Source organism: Sinocyclocheilus grahami, unplaced genomic scaffold, assembly GCF_001515645.1.
Source record: "Sinocyclocheilus grahami isolate Dianchi unplaced genomic scaffold, SAMN03320097.WGS_v1.1 scaffold136.1, whole genome shotgun sequence".
NCBI classification, from domain to species: domain Eukaryota; kingdom Metazoa; phylum Chordata; class Actinopteri; order Cypriniformes; family Cyprinidae; genus Sinocyclocheilus; species Sinocyclocheilus grahami.
In genome coordinates this window covers 1243737-1264615 of record NW_015505315.1, presented here as the reverse complement: position 1 = coordinate 1264615, position 20879 = coordinate 1243737, and the positions used below count along the sequence as shown (strand labels likewise).

Sequence of the window (20879 nt, the reverse complement as noted above, 5' to 3'; positions counted from 1 at the left end):
ACATTGCATATCTTTTGCTCATCAAGCCTTCATTTATTTAATAACAAATACAGAACAAAACAGTAATATTGTGCAGTATTACTGGTATTACAATTTAAAATAATGGTTTTGTTTTAATATTCTTTAAAATATAATGTTTTTCTGTGATGCAAAGCTGAATTTTGAACATCATTACTCCAGTCTTCAGTGTCACATGATTCTTCAGAAATCATTCTAATATGCTGATTTATAATACATTTTGGAAACAGTTGTGCGGTTTAATTTTTTATTAATTTTTTTAAATTCTTTAATGAATAAAGAGTAAAAAAAGAACAGCGTTTATTTAAAATAGAAATCCTTTTTTAACAATACACTACCATTCAAAAATGTGGGGTCAGTATTTTTTCTCTTTTTTTTATTTATTATTAATTAATACTTTTATTCAACAAGGATGTGTTAAATTAACAAAAAGTGATGGCTAAGACTTATATTGTTAGAAAATATTTCTATTTTGAATAAACACTGTTCTAATAACAAATACAGAACAAAACAGTAATATTGTGCAGTATTACTGGTATTACAATTTAAAATAATGGTTTTGTTTTAATATTCTTTAAAATATAATGTTTTTCTGTGATGCAAAGCTGAATTTTGAACATCATTACTCCAGTCTTCAGTGTCACATGATTCTTCAGAAATCATTCTAATATGCTGATTTATAATACATTTTGGAAACAGTTGTGCTGTTTAATTTTTTATTAATTTTTTTAAATTCTTTAATGAATAAAGAGTAAAAAAAGAACAGCGTTTATTTAAAATAGAAATCCTTTTTTAACAATACACTACCATTCAAAAATGTGGGGTCAGTATTTTTTCTCTTTTTTTTTTTTATTATTAATTAATACTTTTATTCAACAAGGATGTGTTAAATTAACAAAAAGTGATGGCAAAGACTTATATTGTTAGAAAATATTTCTATTTTGAATAAACACTGTTCACTCATCATTCATCAATAAATCCTGAAAAAAAGCATCACAGATTTCCCCCCCAAAAATCAAAAAATTTCATTTTTTAAATTTGTATTAGTTTGCATGCATGGCGCCTCAAGATGGCGCCGCGGACCGCCGCCTCAGTGCTTGACACGATCAGCTTTACCAGGGATGAACAGCTGAACAATCGGCAGTACACACCACAAAATCTCCTACCGGATTTCGATTATTCGGATGTTTTGCTGAACATTGGCGGAGCTTGTCAAGCTCAGACTGCGCGGTTTTCGAACGCCGTTGCCTAGCATCCATCTGGCGAATCTCCGCTCTCTACCCAACAAAACGGACGAACTTCTTCTGCTCTCCCAGACAAACAAGGATTTTTCAAACTCTGCTGCTCTGTGTTCACGGAAACCTGGCTGAAAGACGCCATTCCGGACAGCGCGCTTCATCTGCCGGGCTTTCAGCTGTTCAGAGTGGACCGCGACGCAGAATCAATGGGGAAATTGCGTGGTTGCGGGACATGCTTTTACATCAATGAGAGGTGGTGTACATATGTAACTGTGTTGGAAAAGATGTGCTGTCCCGATCTAGTAGTGCTCTTCATTAACTGTAAGCCTTTCTACTTGCCACGGGAGTTTTGTTCGTTCATTCTCGTGAGTGTTTACATTCCTCCGCAAGCGCACGTGAGCCTGGCTTTACAGAAACTAGCTGATCTGATCACAGAGACAGAGCAACAACACCCGGACTCTGTTTGAATCATTCTCGGAGACTTTAATAAAGCAAATCTTTCCCGTAAACTGCCAAAATACAGACAGCATGTTACATGTCCCACCAGAGACAGTAATATACTGGATCACTGTTACACCACAATAAAGAATGCATATCACTCTGTTCCACGGGCAGCTTTGGGGCTCTCTGATCACTGTTTGGTTCATCTTATACCGACCTACAGGCAGAAACTGAAATCATCTAAACCTGTATTAAGGACTTTAAAAAGATGGACTAATGAAGCAGAGCGGGATTTACAAGCCTGCTTCGACCTCACTGATTGGAGAGTCTTTGAAGCCCGATGCCAACGATCTGGGCGAGTTCACAGAGACTGTAACATCATATATCAGTTTCTGTGAAGACATGTGCATTCCAACCAGGACTCATTTAACCTACAACAATGACAAACCATGGTTCACTGCAAAACTCAAGACAGCTCCGTCAGGCTAAAGAAGATGCTCGCAGGAATGGGGACAGATTCTTGTATAAACAGGCTAAATACACACTAGAAAAAGAGATCAGAGTGGCAAAGAGGAATTATTCTGGAAAGCTAAGGAACCAATTCTCTTCCAGTGACCCTGCTTCAGTGTGGAAAGGTCTGAAAGACATCACCAATTACAAAAAATCATCCCCCAGCACTGTGGAGAATCAACAACTGGCAGGCGATCTGAATGAGTTTTATTGCAGGTTTGAAAAAACACCATTCACACCTCCGGCAACCCCCCTTTTCCACCATCCAGCACTCCAGATCAGTGAAGATTATGCGTGTCAGGTCTTCAGAAAGAACAAGAGAAGAAAGTTCTACCATCCTGTTTGTGGACTTCAGCTCGGCTTTCAACACCATCATCCCAAACCTCCTCCTGTCCAAACTAACTCAGCTATCCGTGCCCACCTCTTTCTGTCAGTGGATCACCAGCTTTCTGACACAGGCAGCAGCTAGTAAAACTAGGAAAATTCTCATCCAGCACCTGTACGATCAGCACTGGCGTTTCTCAGGGTTGTGTTCTCTCCCCACTGCTCTTCTCCCTCTACACCAATGACTGCACTTCTAAAGACACCTCTGTCTAGCTCCTGAAGTTTGCAGACGACACTACAGTCATTGGCCTCATCCAGGACAGAGACGAGTCTGCTTACAGACAGGAGGTAAAAGAGCTGTCTGTCTGGTGCAGTCTTAACAACCTGGAGCTTAACACGCTCAAAACTGTGGAGATGATAGTGGACTTTAGGAGGAACCCCCCTGCTCTCCCCCCACTCACCATCATGGACAGCACTGTAACAACAGTGGAGTCTTTCAGGTTCCTGGGCACCACAATCTCTCAGGACCTGAAGTGGGACACTCACATTGACTCCATTGTTAAAAAGGCCCAGCAGAGGCTGTATTTCCTTCGCCAACTAAGGAAGTTCAACCTGCCACAGGAGCTGCTGAAACAGTTCTACTCCGCCATCATTGAATCCGTCCTCTGCACTTCAATAACTGTCTGGTTCAGCTCAGCTACCAAATCTGACCTCAGAAGACTACAGAGGGTAGTCCGGACTGCTGAGCGAATCACTGGTACAACCCTCCCTACTCTCCAAGAACTGTACTCATCCAGAGTGAGCAAAAAGGCTGCCAAAATCACTCTGGACTCCTCACATCCAGCACACTCCCTCTTTGAACTGTTGCCATCTGGTCGACGCTACAGAGTACTGCGCACCAGAACGGCCAGACATAGGAACAGTTTCTTCCCTCAGCTCAATTCATCTCATGAACACGACAATAAACGTGGAACACACAACACTACTATACATTTATTTAACACACATACTTTTTTACATTTCAAATTTGCACATATCATACATGTACATACGTAATTGTCTATATTATATATTGTGTTTTTGCTATTTTGTATATTATTCTTCTTATTACCTATGTCCTGTCTTGTCACTGTCATTCTGTTGCACTGTGGAGCTTCTGTCACTAAAACAAATTCCTCGTATGTGTAAACATACCTGGCAATAAAGCTCATTCTGATTCGGATTCTGATGCATGTGAGCCTATGACAAAATGTTTATATATATATATGTGTGTGTGTATATGATCGTTTTATAAATTCCCCCAAATTTCCAATTCACGTAAATTCCTGGTAAGTTTCCAATTTGGAATATTTCCAAAATATAAGTTCCCATGGAAAGTTTCTGGAAAATTTTCCACCCCTTTGCAACCCTACTCACAACACAACCTTTACTATCTTTTCACCTGATAATTTTAAGAAATGGCAGAAAATATACCAACCTCTGCTTTTCACAAAGCCTACTTAAAACACACAACAGTCCTTCCAAACACAACACAGGCATGCTGTACAAACCTTCACCCCCACCAAAAATATGTTGCCAACAAGTTCTTTTTCATTTTTTCTTTTTCAAAGGCTCAAAAAACCCTCTGAAAAACCCTAAGAGCAGTCAGGGTGAGCAGTCACATTAAGTCACATAACACAACACACAGTCAAATCATGGCAGTCTCAAAAGGCCACCAAATAACATAAGAATTCACCTGGCTTGCTGTACACTGCTTGGCTTGAATACAGTGCGCAGTAAATTAAGACTGACTAGCTGGCATTTTAAGTTTCTAACATAATCCAACAAATCATACATGTCTGGGTTTTAAAGGCAATTTTTAAATGGTAACTTACACTACAGTTCAGAAGTCTGGGGTCGGCAAGTTTTTTTTTATGTTTTTGAAAGAAACATTAGAATTACACTGCAAAACAGCATTAGAATTTAAAAAGCCTGTTTTCTATTTTAATATCTTTTAAAATGTCATTTATTTCTGTGATGGTAAATCAGAAATTTCAGCATCATTACTCCAGTCTTCAGTGTCACATGATCCTTCAGAAATCACTCTAATACACTGATTTGGTGCTCAAGAAATATTTCAATTTAAATTAAATTAAGATGAACAGAAAGTTACAAAGAACAGTATTTATTTGAAATAGAATGTAAAAGTCTTGGCTGTCACTTTTGATCATTTTAATGTTTCCTTGCTGAAAAAAAGTATTAATTTCCTTAAAAATCTTACCAACCATAAACTTTTAAATAGACTATGTTTGTAATACATTTCCTTGTAAGCTTGCTTGATGTTATTACAGCTAAAATGGAATTACATGTTTTACTCACACTTTTACACACACACACAAAAAAAACAGCAGTTAATAACTAGCAACACTGAACATTTCTGACACAGTAGTATTATGTGGCTATTGTGAGAGAAACACAAAATATCAGGTAAGTTAAAAAGTTTTGGCTGCATATCAGAGGACAAAATGTTTGAGAATGAAAATGCAAAAATATAAAAACATAGTAATAAGTAATAGAATATTTAAAAAAAATCCTTAAAAGACAATATGTGACCCTGGAGCACAAAACCAGTCTTAAGTCGCTGGGGAATATTTGTAGCAATAGCCAAAAATGTCAAAATGATAGATTTTTCTTTTATGCCAAAAATCATTAGGGTATTAAGTAAAGATCATGTTCCATGAAGATATTTTGTAAATTTCCTACTGTAAATATATCAAAACTTAATTTTTGATTAATAATATGCATTGCTACGAACTTCATTTGGACAAATTTACAGGCAATTTTCTCAGTATTCAGATTTTTTTTACACCCTCAGATTCCAGATATTCAAATAGTTGTAACCCGGCCAAATAATGTCCTACCCTAACAAACCACACATCAATGGAAAATTTATTTATTCAGCTTTCAGATGATGTATAAATCTCAATTTCGAAAAATTGATCCTTATCACATAAACTCTTGATATTACTATTGTTATCGGTCACTCTGGTTACAGGCTTTGTACAAGGCTGCCATGATTAGAGAAGAGAAATGACTTCTGTTGCCTGATCATACAGACACTATTAGACCCGTTTCTGTCTGAACAGGACAATGTGAGAGTCACAGCTGTTAGTAAAACCCCATCCATGACAAAGACATACTATTCCAGCTTAATTTATCAAGTAAATAATGCAGGTCTCAAAATCAATGGAATTTAAAAAAAATTCTGCATTAATTATACATTCCAAAGATTTGCTGATTGCTGTCATTGAAATTATCCAGATTAAGCAAAATTTATTGTAATGGGATATGCTGAAAAAATGGTAATTGCCAATTATGGATTGTGTCAGTCTCACAGATTTGGTGGTCTTTTGGTCTGGTATCAGAGGAAAAGTATTAGAACACTAACAATCATAAAAATGACTTCACCCCACATGCCCAATTTCCCTTCATACAAAGATCCAGAAACACAACCACAAAACACCAAGACCAAGAAACACAACGTTCCTTTGTTCCCATGACCCCCTGCATCCCCAGTAGAGCTGTCTCTCCCAGTGACATCACATGGAACAGCCACATTCAGCTCTTTTACTCAATTTGATAATCAAAAGAATGGCCTTCAGACATGCTGTAGGAGTCAGACCGGTTTGGCTGAATGTGTTATCAGCTGCTGTCTGAGGGTGAGTGCATGAGGCTGTACACAGAGCGGAGGGAAGGAGAGGACAAGATGTTTTCCTTTTGAGTGTTTTAGTGCATTAGTATGTTACCCCATGTTTTGGATCAACGCGAAGCCCATTGATCAAACTGAAAACCCCACCTCTACGCTACATCCGCATACCCAGAAGAGAAGCACATGGTATTGACAATGTAAGTAGATTAAGAACAGGATTTGTGTTAAGCTGTGGAAATGATCCTCAGAGCCGAAAACTAAACCCAAATTGCTGCCAACTATGATCCAGAATGATGCTTAAAGCTGCAGTAACACGAATGACCATGCTGCTCACGCTGGCGAGTACAGGGCCCTGACAGCTCACAGTTTTGAACTAGCTATCAGAAGGGCCAGGGAGAGAAGGAGCAGGGGAGCAGGGAAAGCCTGGCTCAAAGGGATTGGGCAGGCTGGACTCCTCGACGCTTTGCATGCAGGCAATACCTGAATGTCGTAAACAGGTTTGGAAGAAGGAATGGCAGCAAATTGTCGGTAGTCAAACTTCTTTTCTGACAGGGACTAAAAGGACAGCAAACAGGCATAAGCAGTAGAGAGATGGAGTGAGAAAAAGGCAAACTTCTTTTCTGACAGGGACTAAAAGGACAGCAAACAGGCATGAGCAGTAGAGAGATGGAGTGAGAAAAAGGGGGGGGGGGAATCAATATTGCAAAAGAGAGATGGCAGGATGGATGGAGGGAAGGAAGGACAGAGGGTGAGAAGCAGAGATGTGTAAACGTAGAAGAAAAGGAGGAGAAAGGACAACAAAGAAAAGAGAGAAAGGAAAATTTCATGGATGTTGCTCTATATGCTGGACATGACGGTTAGAGTAAAGAATGACTTTATCATTGAAAGTAAAAAAAGGATGGTTTGACATCCTACTAAGTGAATTTGTCTCCCAAAACAACATTACTGGTGATTCAAAATGTGCCGTTTGCTTTGTGCTAAATGGAAAAACGAAAGAAAAACCAATTGTCTCATACCAGTCTGCCTGGTGAAGTCACTGCCCGTGGACTGATATCTGTTTAGGAAACAAGAAATAAATTGAACAACTGACTCTTAAAAATGACCCAGTAACATACAAGAGTATACTCTGGCATTGTTTTACTGACAAAGGTAAATGAGATCGTCACCTTCTATTGGTGTTGGAGAGGGTGTGGGCGCAGGGGACGGCGACTCTGACAGCTGATCCAACGTGCCACGCTTCTTCCCCTCTTTAGACTTGGCAATGACCATCTGGGCCTTCAACGCATCCTGCTCTAGAGACTTCATCCTGGAGAGAGAGTGAGATACAGTGAGACACAGAGAGTGAAAGGAGAAATTCAAACGGTGCGTGGAGAGACAGGATGAGAGACTAAAGATAAGCAGAGGTGCTGTGCACACTGATTGGTTAATACAGGAGAACAAGTTGAAAAAATGTGTGAAAGTTATGAGAGAATCACACAAACTAGAGATGCACCGATTAGCTTTCATGCTATAAAACAACCGTCAATGGTCAAGGGAGAAGAATACTATATAGGCACTACAGGAGATAATTCACCCATTATTTACTGAATCTGCATTTTTGGGTATTATTCTAACGTTGTATGACCTTCTTTCTTTTTCAGACCACAAAAAATGTGCTCGTCTAAATGGCAGTGATTAGTGACCAGCTTTAACAAAAAGATGCAAAAGTATCACAGTGATCCCATACAACTCTTGTGGGTTTTGTAAAAAGACAAACCAAAATGTAATTAATGACTTAGTGAAAACCTGAACTTGGCCATTGGTTTTGATGTAGACGAAGGTAGGTTTATAAGACTATAATAGTTCAGGGTGAGTAAATAATGACTACATTTTCGTTTTTTTGGATGAACTATCCATTTAAGCCAGCCAAGAAAATTAGCTCTGCCAAACTTCCTTAGATTAGAGTTAGTCTCAGTATGGTGCACTCACTCCATGCAGACTTATATTGCAAACAAAAATGACACAAGTGTTCCAAAATCCCAAGCTCTAATCTTTAACAAGTACGTTATTGTTGTATAATTTCAGATTTAGCCAAACCTAAACATCACCTAAAAAAAGCTGTGTGGTTGGTTGTCTTTACCTTGCAATGTGGACTAAACATTGCTGAAATCTTACACGCATTTAAACTCAGTGAATATTGCTTTTTTGAACTCTGCCTGCATGTGAAAAATGTCAGGTTTTAACATGCCGCACCATTTTTATAGAAGCTTTTTATAGAAGCCCTTTTCCGCCACAGAATTAAAAAAAAGGTAATTGCGACTTTTTTAATTCTGAGATATAAACTAGCAATTCTGAGAACAGTCTTTTTCTCCCTCAGAATTGGACTTAATATCTCGCAAATCAGATTTTTTAAACTTGCAACTGCTGTTTATATCATTGTTTATATCATGCAAGTTTATATCATGCAAGTCAGAATTGAAAGATGTAAACTCACAATTGTGATAAAAAAAGTCAGAATTTTGAGATAAAACGTCACAATTAAAATTATTATTTTTTATTCACTGGTGCAAATGGGCTTCCATAGATTCTATATAAAAGTAACCAGCATCAGTGCTTTCAATGCAGGTCTTGTTAAAGACTATAACATGTATCAGTGCACCTCTAAATAAAACAACTGCAAGCAACTTGAATAATGACAAAAGAAAAACGCATGTTATTAGGACAATGCAAGACTTTTACATTTACACAGATGAGAGGCAAAAGTGAGTGAGCAGAGAGAAAGAGGGAGTGTGCTACCAAATAATAAATAAAATAGCACACGTGCAGAAGCAGTAGTAGGTTCTTGTAGGACACGTTCATCGTTTAGAAAAAGCCACTACAAAAATGGTTCACCCTTTACACACTATGCATTATAAAATGTCCACAAGCACCAAGCACCCCAAGCGTTGTCAAGCATCACAGCTAAGCCCCCATGATGCTTTCTGGCTGTTAAGGGCAGACCTGGGCTGACAGGAAGAGGAGGAGCAGGAAGTGGGAGGGGCTGCAGCGCTGCCTAGAGAGGCCCTCACACGGGACTGGTAGAGCCGCTTAGCCAGGTCTTGCTCATACTGCCTTACGTCCTCCTCTAGACCATAAGGCCTTGGGAGCAGTAAGAAAGTAGAGGATAGAAGATGGTAACACACAAAGAAAAGGAAAGAGACTACAGATGAAAGAAAACCCTCTGAAACGGACAGTAAAGATTAAGAAGGGAAGGTCTACATTGAAATTCAGGGCCTTCAAAGACAAATCCACAATATGAGATGTGCATGTAAAAATAAAATATATATCTATGTCATGGATTCCTATATCCAAAGAATGTGGAAATGGCTTTGAAAGCCCCATTTATCAAGGGGAAGATGAAATTTAAGTACCACAAGCGGACAGCTCTTTAGAGATCAGCATTACAGAGGAAAGGATTATACTAGAGAGAAAAACGCTCCTGATGTGATGTATTTCACGCAACACATCATTCTCTGTGGCCGTCATACCTGGCTGCTCTCCACATGGCTCTCTTCTCTGCTTCCAGGGCTCGTTTTTCAGCAGGGGATAGCTCCTTATCCATGGTGACAGCAAGCTCCGGGCTCTGCATGCGTAATCGGTCTTGATGTCTACGCTCTGCTTTGGCCGTCCGAATGGGAGCCACAGATTCACCGGCATAAACTGGGATCAAACTGTTAAGACAAACACTGGCTCAAGCAATTCAAATATCCCAAAAAATGCAAAACTGAACAACTTTAGGTTTCAGTGTTCCTCACCCCGTCATGGAGTTGGGTCTCTGTTCCAGTCTGAAGCTGTCTTCCATTGAATTCCGCTGAGAGTCTCCTTTACTGGATTACAAAATGATAAATATTACTATTTTATTACTATTAAATGTTTTGATGCACCTTTCAAATGTTTGCGGTCAGGTCAGTAAGATCTTTAAATAAATTAATACTTTTTTCAGCTAGGACAAAGTAAATTGATCAAAAAAGACACAGTTACAATTATTACAAAAGATTTCAAATAAGCACTATTCTTTTGAACTTTCTATTCATCAGAGAATCCTGAAAAAGGTGCATCACATTTTCCACAAAATATTAAGCAGCACAACTGTTTCCAACATTGCTCATAAGAAATGTTTCTTGAACAGCAAATCATATTTGAAGGATTTCTGAAGGATCATGTGACACTGAAGCAACGGCTGCTGAAAATTAATCTGTCACAGGAAAATAAAAAGCCTTTCAAAATACATTAAAATTAAAGACAGTTTTAAAATTGTAATATTTTATAATATTATTGTTTTACTATATTTTTAACCAAATAAATATCTAGAGTTTTTGTGTGCTTTTAAGAGACTTATTTTATAAACATAAACTGTTCCGACCCCACTCTTTTAAATGGTAGTCTATATTTTTATATGTATTTATTATAATAATCAAAGATATCAGAATTGGAGTTCTGGACGTTCAGAGTGTGTTTTGTAATCAAAACTTCAGCAAGCAAACAAAACCCCCCACTACCATATGAAAACCACTTTGCAACTTTGAAATACTAACAAACAATTGAGCAAACGTGTAGCTCACCCTGAGCCGCCACAGTGGCTGGGAGGTGTGGCACACTTCCTCGGAGATGGGGAACTGTGGCCTCCCAAGCTCTCCACCTTGTACTCCACACCATCTAGGACAACCTTTCCGTGAGCCTTCATATCTGCCACCTGCTTCGCCAGATCTTCCTCCTCATCCTCCTCATCTTCATCCAGCATATACTCTTGTGCCCTCTGTTCAATTAGTTTTGCTGAGGAAAGTCGTTTACAAACTATTTAGCATGATTCAACAATGAACTCAAGCATCCTGTAGCTTAACATCAACGTTTGACAACTAAACAGACGCAAACCTTCTTCCTCTTTCATTTTCTTCAAGTCATCTTCTCCCACAAGTGAGATGCGAGGTTTGGGTTTGTCTGGTGTCTGCTGCTTCACATCAATCTCAAAATATTTCTGCCTGTCTCTGAAGGAGCGCTGCTCTGGGCTGTCTCTGCCAACAGAGGAGGGGGTCTGGTAGAGAGAGAGCGAGGATTCAGATTTCAGACCAATTGTAAAGAACACCATATAAGCAACCAAAATTTACATGCACTGACACGCAGGAGCAAGTCCCGTTAATTCTGAAATTCAGACAATGATTAATAATTTGCATAAAGTTTCCAAAACTTTGCCGATCCACCACCATGATGAGTGCATAATATATGCTGCCACTGCAAAAATACTTTCAAATTACTGCTCTCCTGAAGCCTCTTCTCACCAATAATAATTGCTTTGATTCAGAACACCGACCGATCACGTTCCCATATTTTACCAAAACACATGCTGCCAGATGATCGGGCTTTCTTGACATTGCGGACACACAATTTATCACGTTTCTTTGTTGCAGTTCAAAGCGACACATACACCTGCACCACCACCACTCAAGTTTAGATGAATCTGAAGAGTCAGAGTGGTTCTGCTGGAGATCAGCTGGGTACCTTCGGCTCCACTGAGGGGCGAGGCAGGTGTGGCACTGCTGCCAGGCTCCTGTACTCGCGGCGGTCAGATGAGAGGGGGGGACGAGGCCTGAGAGGACCACTGCCCTCACCATCAGCCTCATCCATAAACACCTCATTATTCAGCTCAGGCTGAAAGACCCATCATGTACAGCATATCAACCCCACACTTGCAGACAATATTGCGTATTGAGTTGTGGTGAGACAGTACACACCAAACAAGGGTTATGGGTCAGGCTCATTCAAAAGTCATCATCATGTAGAGAAAAGGTTGGAATACACCACACGACTTTTCAATTCTGAACACAACATCAGTATCAAGCAGTGGGTTATTCAGTCGTTGAAAAAAAGTTGTGACACTTAAAGTGTCATGAAACCCTAAAACACATTTTTTGAGATGTTAACATATAGGAACAGGTTGCACATCAGTGAAAACAACTTTAGCACTCACTATGTCTACAGTATTATTAAGGTAAAAGTGTTTTTTTCTTTTTTTTTTTGGTGCAATTTCGTTCTTCCGGTTCAAAAAGCAAAGTTGAACCAACGTCACGAAAAGTGAAGTACATGGGTTCATTTGCAGTAGTGATTGGCGGCTGTGGCTGGAGAGTATGCGTCTACATCATCAGTTTTCTGAGCTTTTCTCAGTATTATTCATGAGAATGAAGTCTTACGAGCCAATCACTGCACTGTATTATGAGGTTGTATTATAGCAGAGAAATTTAAATCTCATGAAAGAGCTTGCGCTGTCAGTTCATCTCTGTAAACATGACTGTAACAATATTTAATATGTAACAAGACGTGGAGCGTTTCTGACTGGAACGCCGCAACGGGTTTAATAACACTCACTGCACGGATCATAGTTAATATCCTGACCAGAGCAAGCGTGTTTAAAGTTTGTGAACATATTTAATATTCTCTCGTGCTCCGAACATGAACGAGCACCGTGTCTGCGCACATAACATGTCTTCTTTAAATAAAAGACGTGCAAACAAGGGCGCTGATACAGTGGTATGTCTGATCTTGAACACGATGACACAACGGATTATTGTGATACACAGCAAATGATATAGAAGAGTAAACAGAAAGTAACTGCCTTTATTCTTTCTGTTTTAAAGATATTTTAATATTCATTTGTCTATATAATGAGTGTGTTGTAGGTGTGTGTTTTATTGGTTATTGTCTCCCCTCTTCCCACCCTCTACACTCCCACTTTTCCACAGTTTTACACGCCCATTTCTGGAGTCTTTTTCAGATCTAAGGTGTGAAAGACCAGTGCTGAAACGGGGGTTTCATGACACTTTAAAGCCTACTTTGTGATTCTGTTGACAAACATGCTTATAGTGCATTATATTCAGCGTGTTTATTGCTAGCGCAGCAAAAATAGACAGCAAAGCTGTCCTCATGCGCTTGCTGCTGCTCTTTGTAATCACATTAAAACTACTTAAATGGTACAAGGAGTGTGAATTTGTACGTTTACAACAGAAATCCTAAAACGTATTTAAGAGTTTGACTGACCAAATCGACTGGCTTGGTTTGACCCCCCCCCAAGCTCAAATGTCAAGCTACACCTATGATAAAAACAATGTGTTCTAAAACTGGCTCAAAATATCAAACATGCTTGATATCCTCTGACTGAACAGCATCTGAAGCTTAAAAATTGGAGTCTGCGGCACGGTTTTCTGTGAAATCTGTAACCTAGTCAGAGGTTTTGGCAACTAGTATCGACTGATCCAAATTGAAAATTGGAGCAAAAAAATCTGTGAAGAAGTCGTATAGTGTATTCCAGCTTTAAAACATCACTTCAAAAATGACACAGATTACAAATGAAGACATACCTCTGGTGACGGTTGCTTTGCGCTGACATAGTTCTGCGGAGAGTAAAGATCCTAACAAATGAGAGTGAAAAGGAAAGATTCAGTCAAGACACTTTATACAAACAAACCTCAGACACAAGACTTGAATTGGACGAAAGGAAACACTTTACACGCAGCCAAGGAGTCAAACATCGAACGACCAAGTGACAGATGAATGATGCACATTAGTGTTCCTGTCAGATGAACTCCTGGATTCGACACCACCATGAGTGACTCATGCACCACGACAGCAAACAAGCTCCCAAAGGAACAAAATGTCCAACGGGAAGACCAAGCACTGGATGATGGGGAAACCACGACATGCTCACAACCTTGAGGAGCATTTGTCCTACCTGTGGGGGTTCCAGTACAGCCAGGGAGTGTGGCACAGCTGCGAAGGCCTTATATACCTGCTTGATATTGATGGGGTATTCCTCATGTGTGTCAGGGGATAGGGCACTAGGCTGTACGAGGGGTCGGGGAGGTTGAGGACAGAGGGGTGGAAGGGTAGAGAAACAGACAAAGGACAAAAAGGATGGAACAGCTAATGAGAGACAGAGCAGCAAAGGCAGAGCACAGGAGGAAAATGCAGGGCTAGACCGCATGCAGCCCGCGATCGTGATCATGTCAATGAAAGGATGGAGGGAGAGGAGATAGTTTGATAGTATGAGGGAGGTCTGTGGTTATGGTGACGACTCGGGGCAATATTTTGGTTTACACTGGTATCCTGAGATAATGCGAGTGTAAACCTTGCTGTGCAAACAATGTGGTTTATGTGATATGGGGAAGAAAAAAAATTAAAAAGAGTCGTCTTTTGATAAAAAACAGGCACAATGTTACTTGCAGTGAGAAGTTGATAAGTCTTTGATTTTTTTAAACAACCCGTTTCTTTGACCTGGATTATGGTGTGACTGTTTGTAAGGCTTAACAGGCACAATTGGAATGCATATGGAGAAAATAAAACAGTGGCGTTCTGTTGGTCTTTAGGCATTGGTAACTGAGGATGAAAGGGGGCCTCATTATGGTTCAGACAGTGGTGAGGGATCTTACAGTGGTCTGAGAGTTGATGGGAGAGAGGCCATGCTGGAAAGGGTTGGGACTGCTGTGGCCATCCTGACTGGCTGGAGACACAGCGGGTCGCACCCGAGAGAGAGGCTGGATGGCACCAGGTTTAGTCTAGAAAGAGAGAAAAAAAATTGACAATAAATCCAGCAATCGACCACAAATTTACGCAATGTTTCCAACATAATATGGCTATTAATGTTATTTGCATCAATATTATCAGGAACTTGCTCTAGGAAAATTTACAAGTTAAATCTGCAAATTGGACACTCACTGATGAATTATCCTTGGTGTTTGCATTTGAAGGGAAATGAATGTTTGACTGAAACAAAAAAGAGAAATATGAACATGATATAAAATTAAGAGGACAAAATTTTTTTTCACATGGGATTAGCTTTCTGAAGTCAAGTAACCGCCTGAGACTTATTATATTCATAATATAATTATATTCATAGCTCATATTAAATTATATTAGCGTTCAAAAGTTTGGGGTCAGTAATATTTATTTAAAAGAAAATAATAATTGTATTCAGCAAAGATGTATTAAATTGATCCAAAGTTACAGTAAAGACTGTCATTTACTTAAACTTTCTATTCAAAGGATCCTGGGGGAAAAAACCCAGTTTCCACACAAATTTTGATTTCTGAAGGATCATGTGACACTGAAGACTGGAATATTGGCTGCTGAAAGTTCAGCTTTGTCATCACAGAAATAAATTACACTTGAAAATACATTGAAAGAAAACAGTTAATTGTAATAATATTTCACAATATTACAGATTTTTCTGTATTTTTGATCAAACGCATGTAGTCTTGGTGAGCATGCGAGACAAAAACCTACTGACCCCAAACCTTTGAACAGTAGTGTATATAATGTTATATACACTTCATATGATTCACAAGGCCTTCATACACAGTGTTAATTTACCAGGCTGTAGTTACACTCTCAATTGCTTGGTTTGGTGGAAATCCTAAATAAGAGTCAAGCATTTCACTGCTGCAGAGAGCATGAAAAGCAGGACATGCTCAGAGTTACACTGGCCCGTATTCCATTCAGCTCTTAACATCTAATGCAAAGCCAAGTGCAGCTGGTGCAGGCCATACAAGGGCTAGTCAGCCCACTTACATATCGAACCTCCCTTCCAAGCATCACAGAGGAAGATTTGTGGGACTTCTGAGAAATATGGAAATGTCATGACGAGGGGCGGAATGAGAGCACAGGCCATCAACCAGAACACTACCTTAATGAACATGTAAACAAGGCCTGCCTTTGACCATGCAAAACATCAGCATAAATCTGTACAGGCTTATCCATGGTACTGTTTGACAGTCACATGAAAACAAATGAGAAAAGAAAGGGCTGATGATGAAAAGGGAGTGAATATGCTCTGAAATGGTACTGACCTGTGAGTTCTGTGGAGAGTGAGCAGCATCTCGGACAGGACTGTCAATCCCGTGAGGCTCAGACGGTGAAGACTGAAATACAAATAAAAGGAACATCCATCACAACATGTCACGAGAACAGGAGAAGGAAAGAAATTGCTTGAGGTCAGTGAAGTATTTCACAAAGCAAGATGAGGCCTGCCGTTTCCAATAAGCAAAATTGGCCAAATTACAAAGTAGTGCATTAAGAATAAACAATCATGTGCAATTTTATAAAAGCAGTTCATCTTGATTTGAGAATAACATTAATAGCAAACCATAAACAACTGCCTTAAGCAGGTTATAATATGCTTGCACATTGCAGTTGTTCTATTTCTTGCTCTTATGATGTGATTGATGACAAATGTGTTGTATTACGTGCCACAGATCATTTGAAATCAAACAGTGGTGCCATAAAATAAATTTTTTCAAACAGTGTCAAGAACAATGTCATGCTACAGAAAGAGACAATGTCTCAAATGTTACTTTAGAGACCATGGTGTTTTATATTCCTGGAAATGGTTGGTGGCCAGTCTTTATTTAAGGTGAGAGGCCTTTACCCTTCACCCTTTTTGTTTAACACCTGTTGACTTCACATTCAAAGCATTCTCAGTCTCTCTGGGAATGTTCAAATGCCTCAAGACCATAAGGTTGCACACATTACAGGGTCCCATTTTTGTATCCGCTTCATTTTCAGCTTCAGCCATTTTCTAAATATAGGAAATGTGTATATAGACATGTATATTTCAGTGAATTGACGTTTTCAAAGACATCTGAAAATCTAAAGCAGCTATCAGTAGAAATCTTTGTCTGAAATTTGAGATTTAAGTGCTATGTTAACTCTAAATAGCTACTGATGACACAACCATGCTAGACCAGAAAACACACTCAGTCAGAAAACACACTCCACAAGGCTGCTTGCCTTGCTGTACAAGCAGGGCTGCAGCTGCCCATGCCTGCCATAACCCACAGGTGGCCCTGATAAAATGCGCTCCTCAGGAGGGCAGCCTTTGCTCTTGCGATTAGCCACAAGGAAGGGATTTTCACTAAAGCAGATTGGCTGGGAGTCCACAAGACATTCTTCTTCCTCTTTAGCTTCTTGTGGGACTCCTGGAGCTGGGAGGGGGTCCCATGTGTCGGCTTGGGGAGGTTTTGAAGCCGCTGAACTTGCGGCTGGGCAGACTGGAGACGAAGGGAGGGCAACGGGTTCTACATGGTACATAGAAGCATGGACTTTCTCAAAACCCAGGGGGTTTACAGGGACGGCCGGCATGGCAGCCTCCATTGTGAAGAATGTAGCAAAGGAGGGAGAAAACTGAGGAATGAGAGAGAATATGTTCGACAGACAAAAGGGAGAATTAATGTGAGATGGAAACAAAAACAAATAAAAGAGCAGAACAACCAATGATTAGTGGTCGACCGATATTGATTTTTTGACTGCTGATGCCGATGCCTTGGAAAGCAGGGGGGGCCGATAGCCGATGTAATTTGTTTTTAATTTTAATTAATATTTAAGAAATTTGAAATCATTTGACAATGGATTAAAAAATGTGTAAAATAAACATACTTATACTTTAGATGACAAAGTACTGTTCACAAATAAATAAATATTTAATACAAATATAATTAAAAAGGAAGTAAACACTGTAACCAACAGGGCACTCCGTATTCTGGGAAGTTTGTGTGCATTGGGAATCATATTTTTCTAATATTTTACATAAAGCACACAGAGAAAATGACATGAATATGACAGTGGGCAAATGCATAAAGTGCAGCATAATTTGAATTCACAAGTTCAAAGTTTAAAGCATTAAATTCACATGGACCGACAAGAGGGAGAATGGGAGCACTGTGTGCTCAGGTGTTGCCGTTCTCAGCGCCATCAAAATAAATGTATCGCCTCGAACACAATGGACAAACAGAAAAACTTATCGGCCGATATTTGAAAAAAATGCCAAATATCGGCCGATATATCGGTCAACCACTACTAATGATATACAAAAGGAGGAAGAAAATGACATGGCATCACACAAAAAGATAGAACACAGCAAATGTAAAAGCAAAGAAAGGAAAAGCAGTACAGAATGAAACAGATGGGTTTAGTCTGGCAGAGTTGGAAGAAATAACAGCCATGCTAAAGACAATCATCTACAGTCACTCCGATTCAGATGAGTGAGGAGCTAAATACAGCTATCCCATCATCCTGAGACATCTCACAGTAGACAGTCATTCAATCCAGAAGAACATTTGCACTGAATCTGCTGTGAGTGCTGTAATGTAGACTTTGCTTTTATATTTTGAGTTTTAATTTTAGTTTTCATAATTTAGTGCTTGCTTTTTAAATATATATTCTTTGAATATTATATTTTTATTTCAGGTTTAGTTTATGATATGCAAGTACCTAAATGTATTTCAGTTAGTTGCCAAAGCAACATCTCTTTCTTGATTCAGGTTTTTTTAATCTAATATTTATACATTTTATTTCAGCTTTATTCAAATTAGCAAAAATTATTTAATAGTTTTAGTTAACAATAACACTACTCTTTTAGTGGTGACAGTTACTACATTTTGCTTTAGTAGGGACTAGAGAGGTATTTGCAGTTTAAAATATTATTCAACATGCTTTACATACAACCTAATAGAAACCACATGTAGTAGTTTTTAGCAGTGCATGTAACAAACACTTCCGAGTGAGCCCTTACCACAATACACAAACATTTCCTTAACTGTCATTACTATTAGAGATGCAATTTTACGAAGTGTTATGAAACGGTACACTGGATTCTCATCACAGTAAAAAACAAACAAACAATTCAGGTGCAATTGGTGGCACATTGTGATGCTTAAGATGTTACTGTCGCACACAACTAATGGCCTCATACTGATAAAAGCTTCATTCAATGGCTCTTGTGCAGATAAAAGACACTGCTCTGATCTGATCTATAAATAGCCATGACTAAACCGTACTTCATATACCACAAAATTACGTGAGGGAGAAAACCGTGTGCTAGTGTTTCCCTATAAGAGCAGTCCACCCCCTCTCCATTCCTCACTTGACTTTGCAAACAGCTGCTAGTGCTATGTAGGTTAAACATTTCTAGAAGAGAGACATAGGCTAAAAATGCTTACAAGGGACAAGGAATATCTTGTAGTTTGTAAAAACAAGTTATAAAGCTCATATTACAACTGTTACATGTTAAAACATTTACTGAATATCACTGATTGATTGAGTAACTACTGACATTCAATGTCCAACAACTAATGGCTATTGCGATTATTACAGTAATCAAATCTAATACCTAAATAAAATGTAACAAGTTTTACTCTCTCACACACACACACACACAAAAAAAAAACATTCAGAAAAAGAAAAGGAAAAACTAGTAAGTAAAGGAGGTATGAGTGCTGAAGAAATGACAGTAAAAAATGAGAGTTGTAGAGTAATAACAGTGATACACTCACAGTAAGATGACCGGAGCAGATTCCAAGCGGCTCGACTCTAGATAACTTAACTGTCAAGATCCTCCAAGGGTCCCTTCATCCTCAAAGACCACACCCACCCATTAAACCATTCAGCCAATCAGCTCACAGCACACATTTTAAAATAACTTGAGCTACTGTCAGCTGTCGGCCAGCACCTCCCCCTCACTCCAGTTCAAGCACCAGCAAATACAATCTGTGTTCTGTCAGAGGTATGGCTGGAATGACATCCAGCCCTGCTGCTGCTGAAGACTAAAGCCAGCAGCTGGACTGCTTCACCTTTGGCACTACTAGTACAAGCAGCACTACTGGACAAACGTATAGCTTAACCTGATAAGAGTTTTAGAAGACCAATATGCTAAGCATTCAAAAGCAAGTAAGGAAACATTTCTGCAAGTTACGTTTACTTACTCTATTCACTTTCTGTAGGCTAGTGGTAGGTAGAGCCGCCAGTGTCTTGTAGTCCAGTTTCAGTGGTCCAGTGCTCAAATTCTGTATAGAGAGGGTTATAAAGAGCACAATGAATGATCATTGTTCACTAAAAGAACATGTTCAAAAATCTTCTAAACATTAATTAGATATTTCATTAAGCATGAGGACACTGATCCTACAGAGCTTCTAGAGCTCAGATGTGACTCATTTGTTCATGTTCAAGGTGACGACAGGTCCTGTGGTTCGCTCCTGGAGCCCTAATGTGGGCTGTAAAGACAGGTAGGGCATACAGCCTCACCTCAGTTTCCTCCTCCAGCAAACGAGTTGCCTCCTCGCGCTCCAAGCGCATACGCTCCTTTACCGAAAGAGGGAAGCCAAGGAGGGGGTGGGGGGATAAAGTTTACCCAATCACACACATACACAGACACACATTTTGCCCACACAAATATGGACACACACACACACGACATCCATTGCACAAATGGGAATGAGGTTTAGGTGATGCAGAATCATGGATGAATAATAAAACCAGGGACCATGAAGACACAAGAACATATTTAATGAAGGAGATGAATAGAAATGAGCAGAAACAAAATGTGATGTTTGGAATGAGCAGCACCCATGATCATTCAGAAGGATTTCGGGGAAAAGAGGGGCATAAGATAAGAGAAAGAGAGAAAGAAAAGGACAGATCCACATATATTAGTTGCAGTTATAGGAAAGATTTGGAAGTGGTCGTCATTTTGATAGCTTATTATAATTATTATTACAGTATGTTATAAGAAAGGTGTTTAGGGGAGGAAATCACTCACCACTTTTTCCATCTCCTCCCGTTCCCACTGGGACGTCTCTCTCACCATCTCTACCTCCTGCAGGAAA

The 20879-nt window shown here is 39.3% G+C and overlaps 1 protein-coding gene across 1 annotated transcript in view; it reads right to left on the bottom strand.

The window, feature by feature from the left end:
• LOC107591016 (protein scribble homolog) overlaps positions 1 to 20879 on the bottom strand; it is a 95195-nt gene that overhangs the window by 3967 nt on the left and 70349 nt on the right. The window contains exons 27-42 of the mRNA XM_016280012.1: positions 20813 to 20869; positions 20299 to 20355; positions 19980 to 20060; positions 16071 to 16142; positions 14941 to 14988; positions 14655 to 14780; positions 13958 to 14068; positions 13587 to 13637; positions 11734 to 11883; positions 11110 to 11269; positions 10800 to 11010; positions 9993 to 10064; positions 9726 to 9908; positions 7386 to 7525; positions 7236 to 7273; positions 6700 to 6774 (exon numbers count right to left, since the gene is read on the bottom strand). Coding sequence (XP_016135498.1) covers positions 6700 to 6774; positions 7236 to 7273; positions 7386 to 7525; positions 9726 to 9908; positions 9993 to 10064; positions 10800 to 11010; positions 11110 to 11269; positions 11734 to 11883; positions 13587 to 13637; positions 13958 to 14068; positions 14655 to 14780; positions 14941 to 14988; positions 16071 to 16142; positions 19980 to 20060; positions 20299 to 20355; positions 20813 to 20869 — 1632 coding nt within the window. The remainder of the gene's footprint in view (positions 1 to 6699; positions 6775 to 7235; positions 7274 to 7385; positions 7526 to 9725; positions 9909 to 9992; positions 10065 to 10799; positions 11011 to 11109; positions 11270 to 11733; positions 11884 to 13586; positions 13638 to 13957; positions 14069 to 14654; positions 14781 to 14940; positions 14989 to 16070; positions 16143 to 19979; positions 20061 to 20298; positions 20356 to 20812; positions 20870 to 20879) is intronic.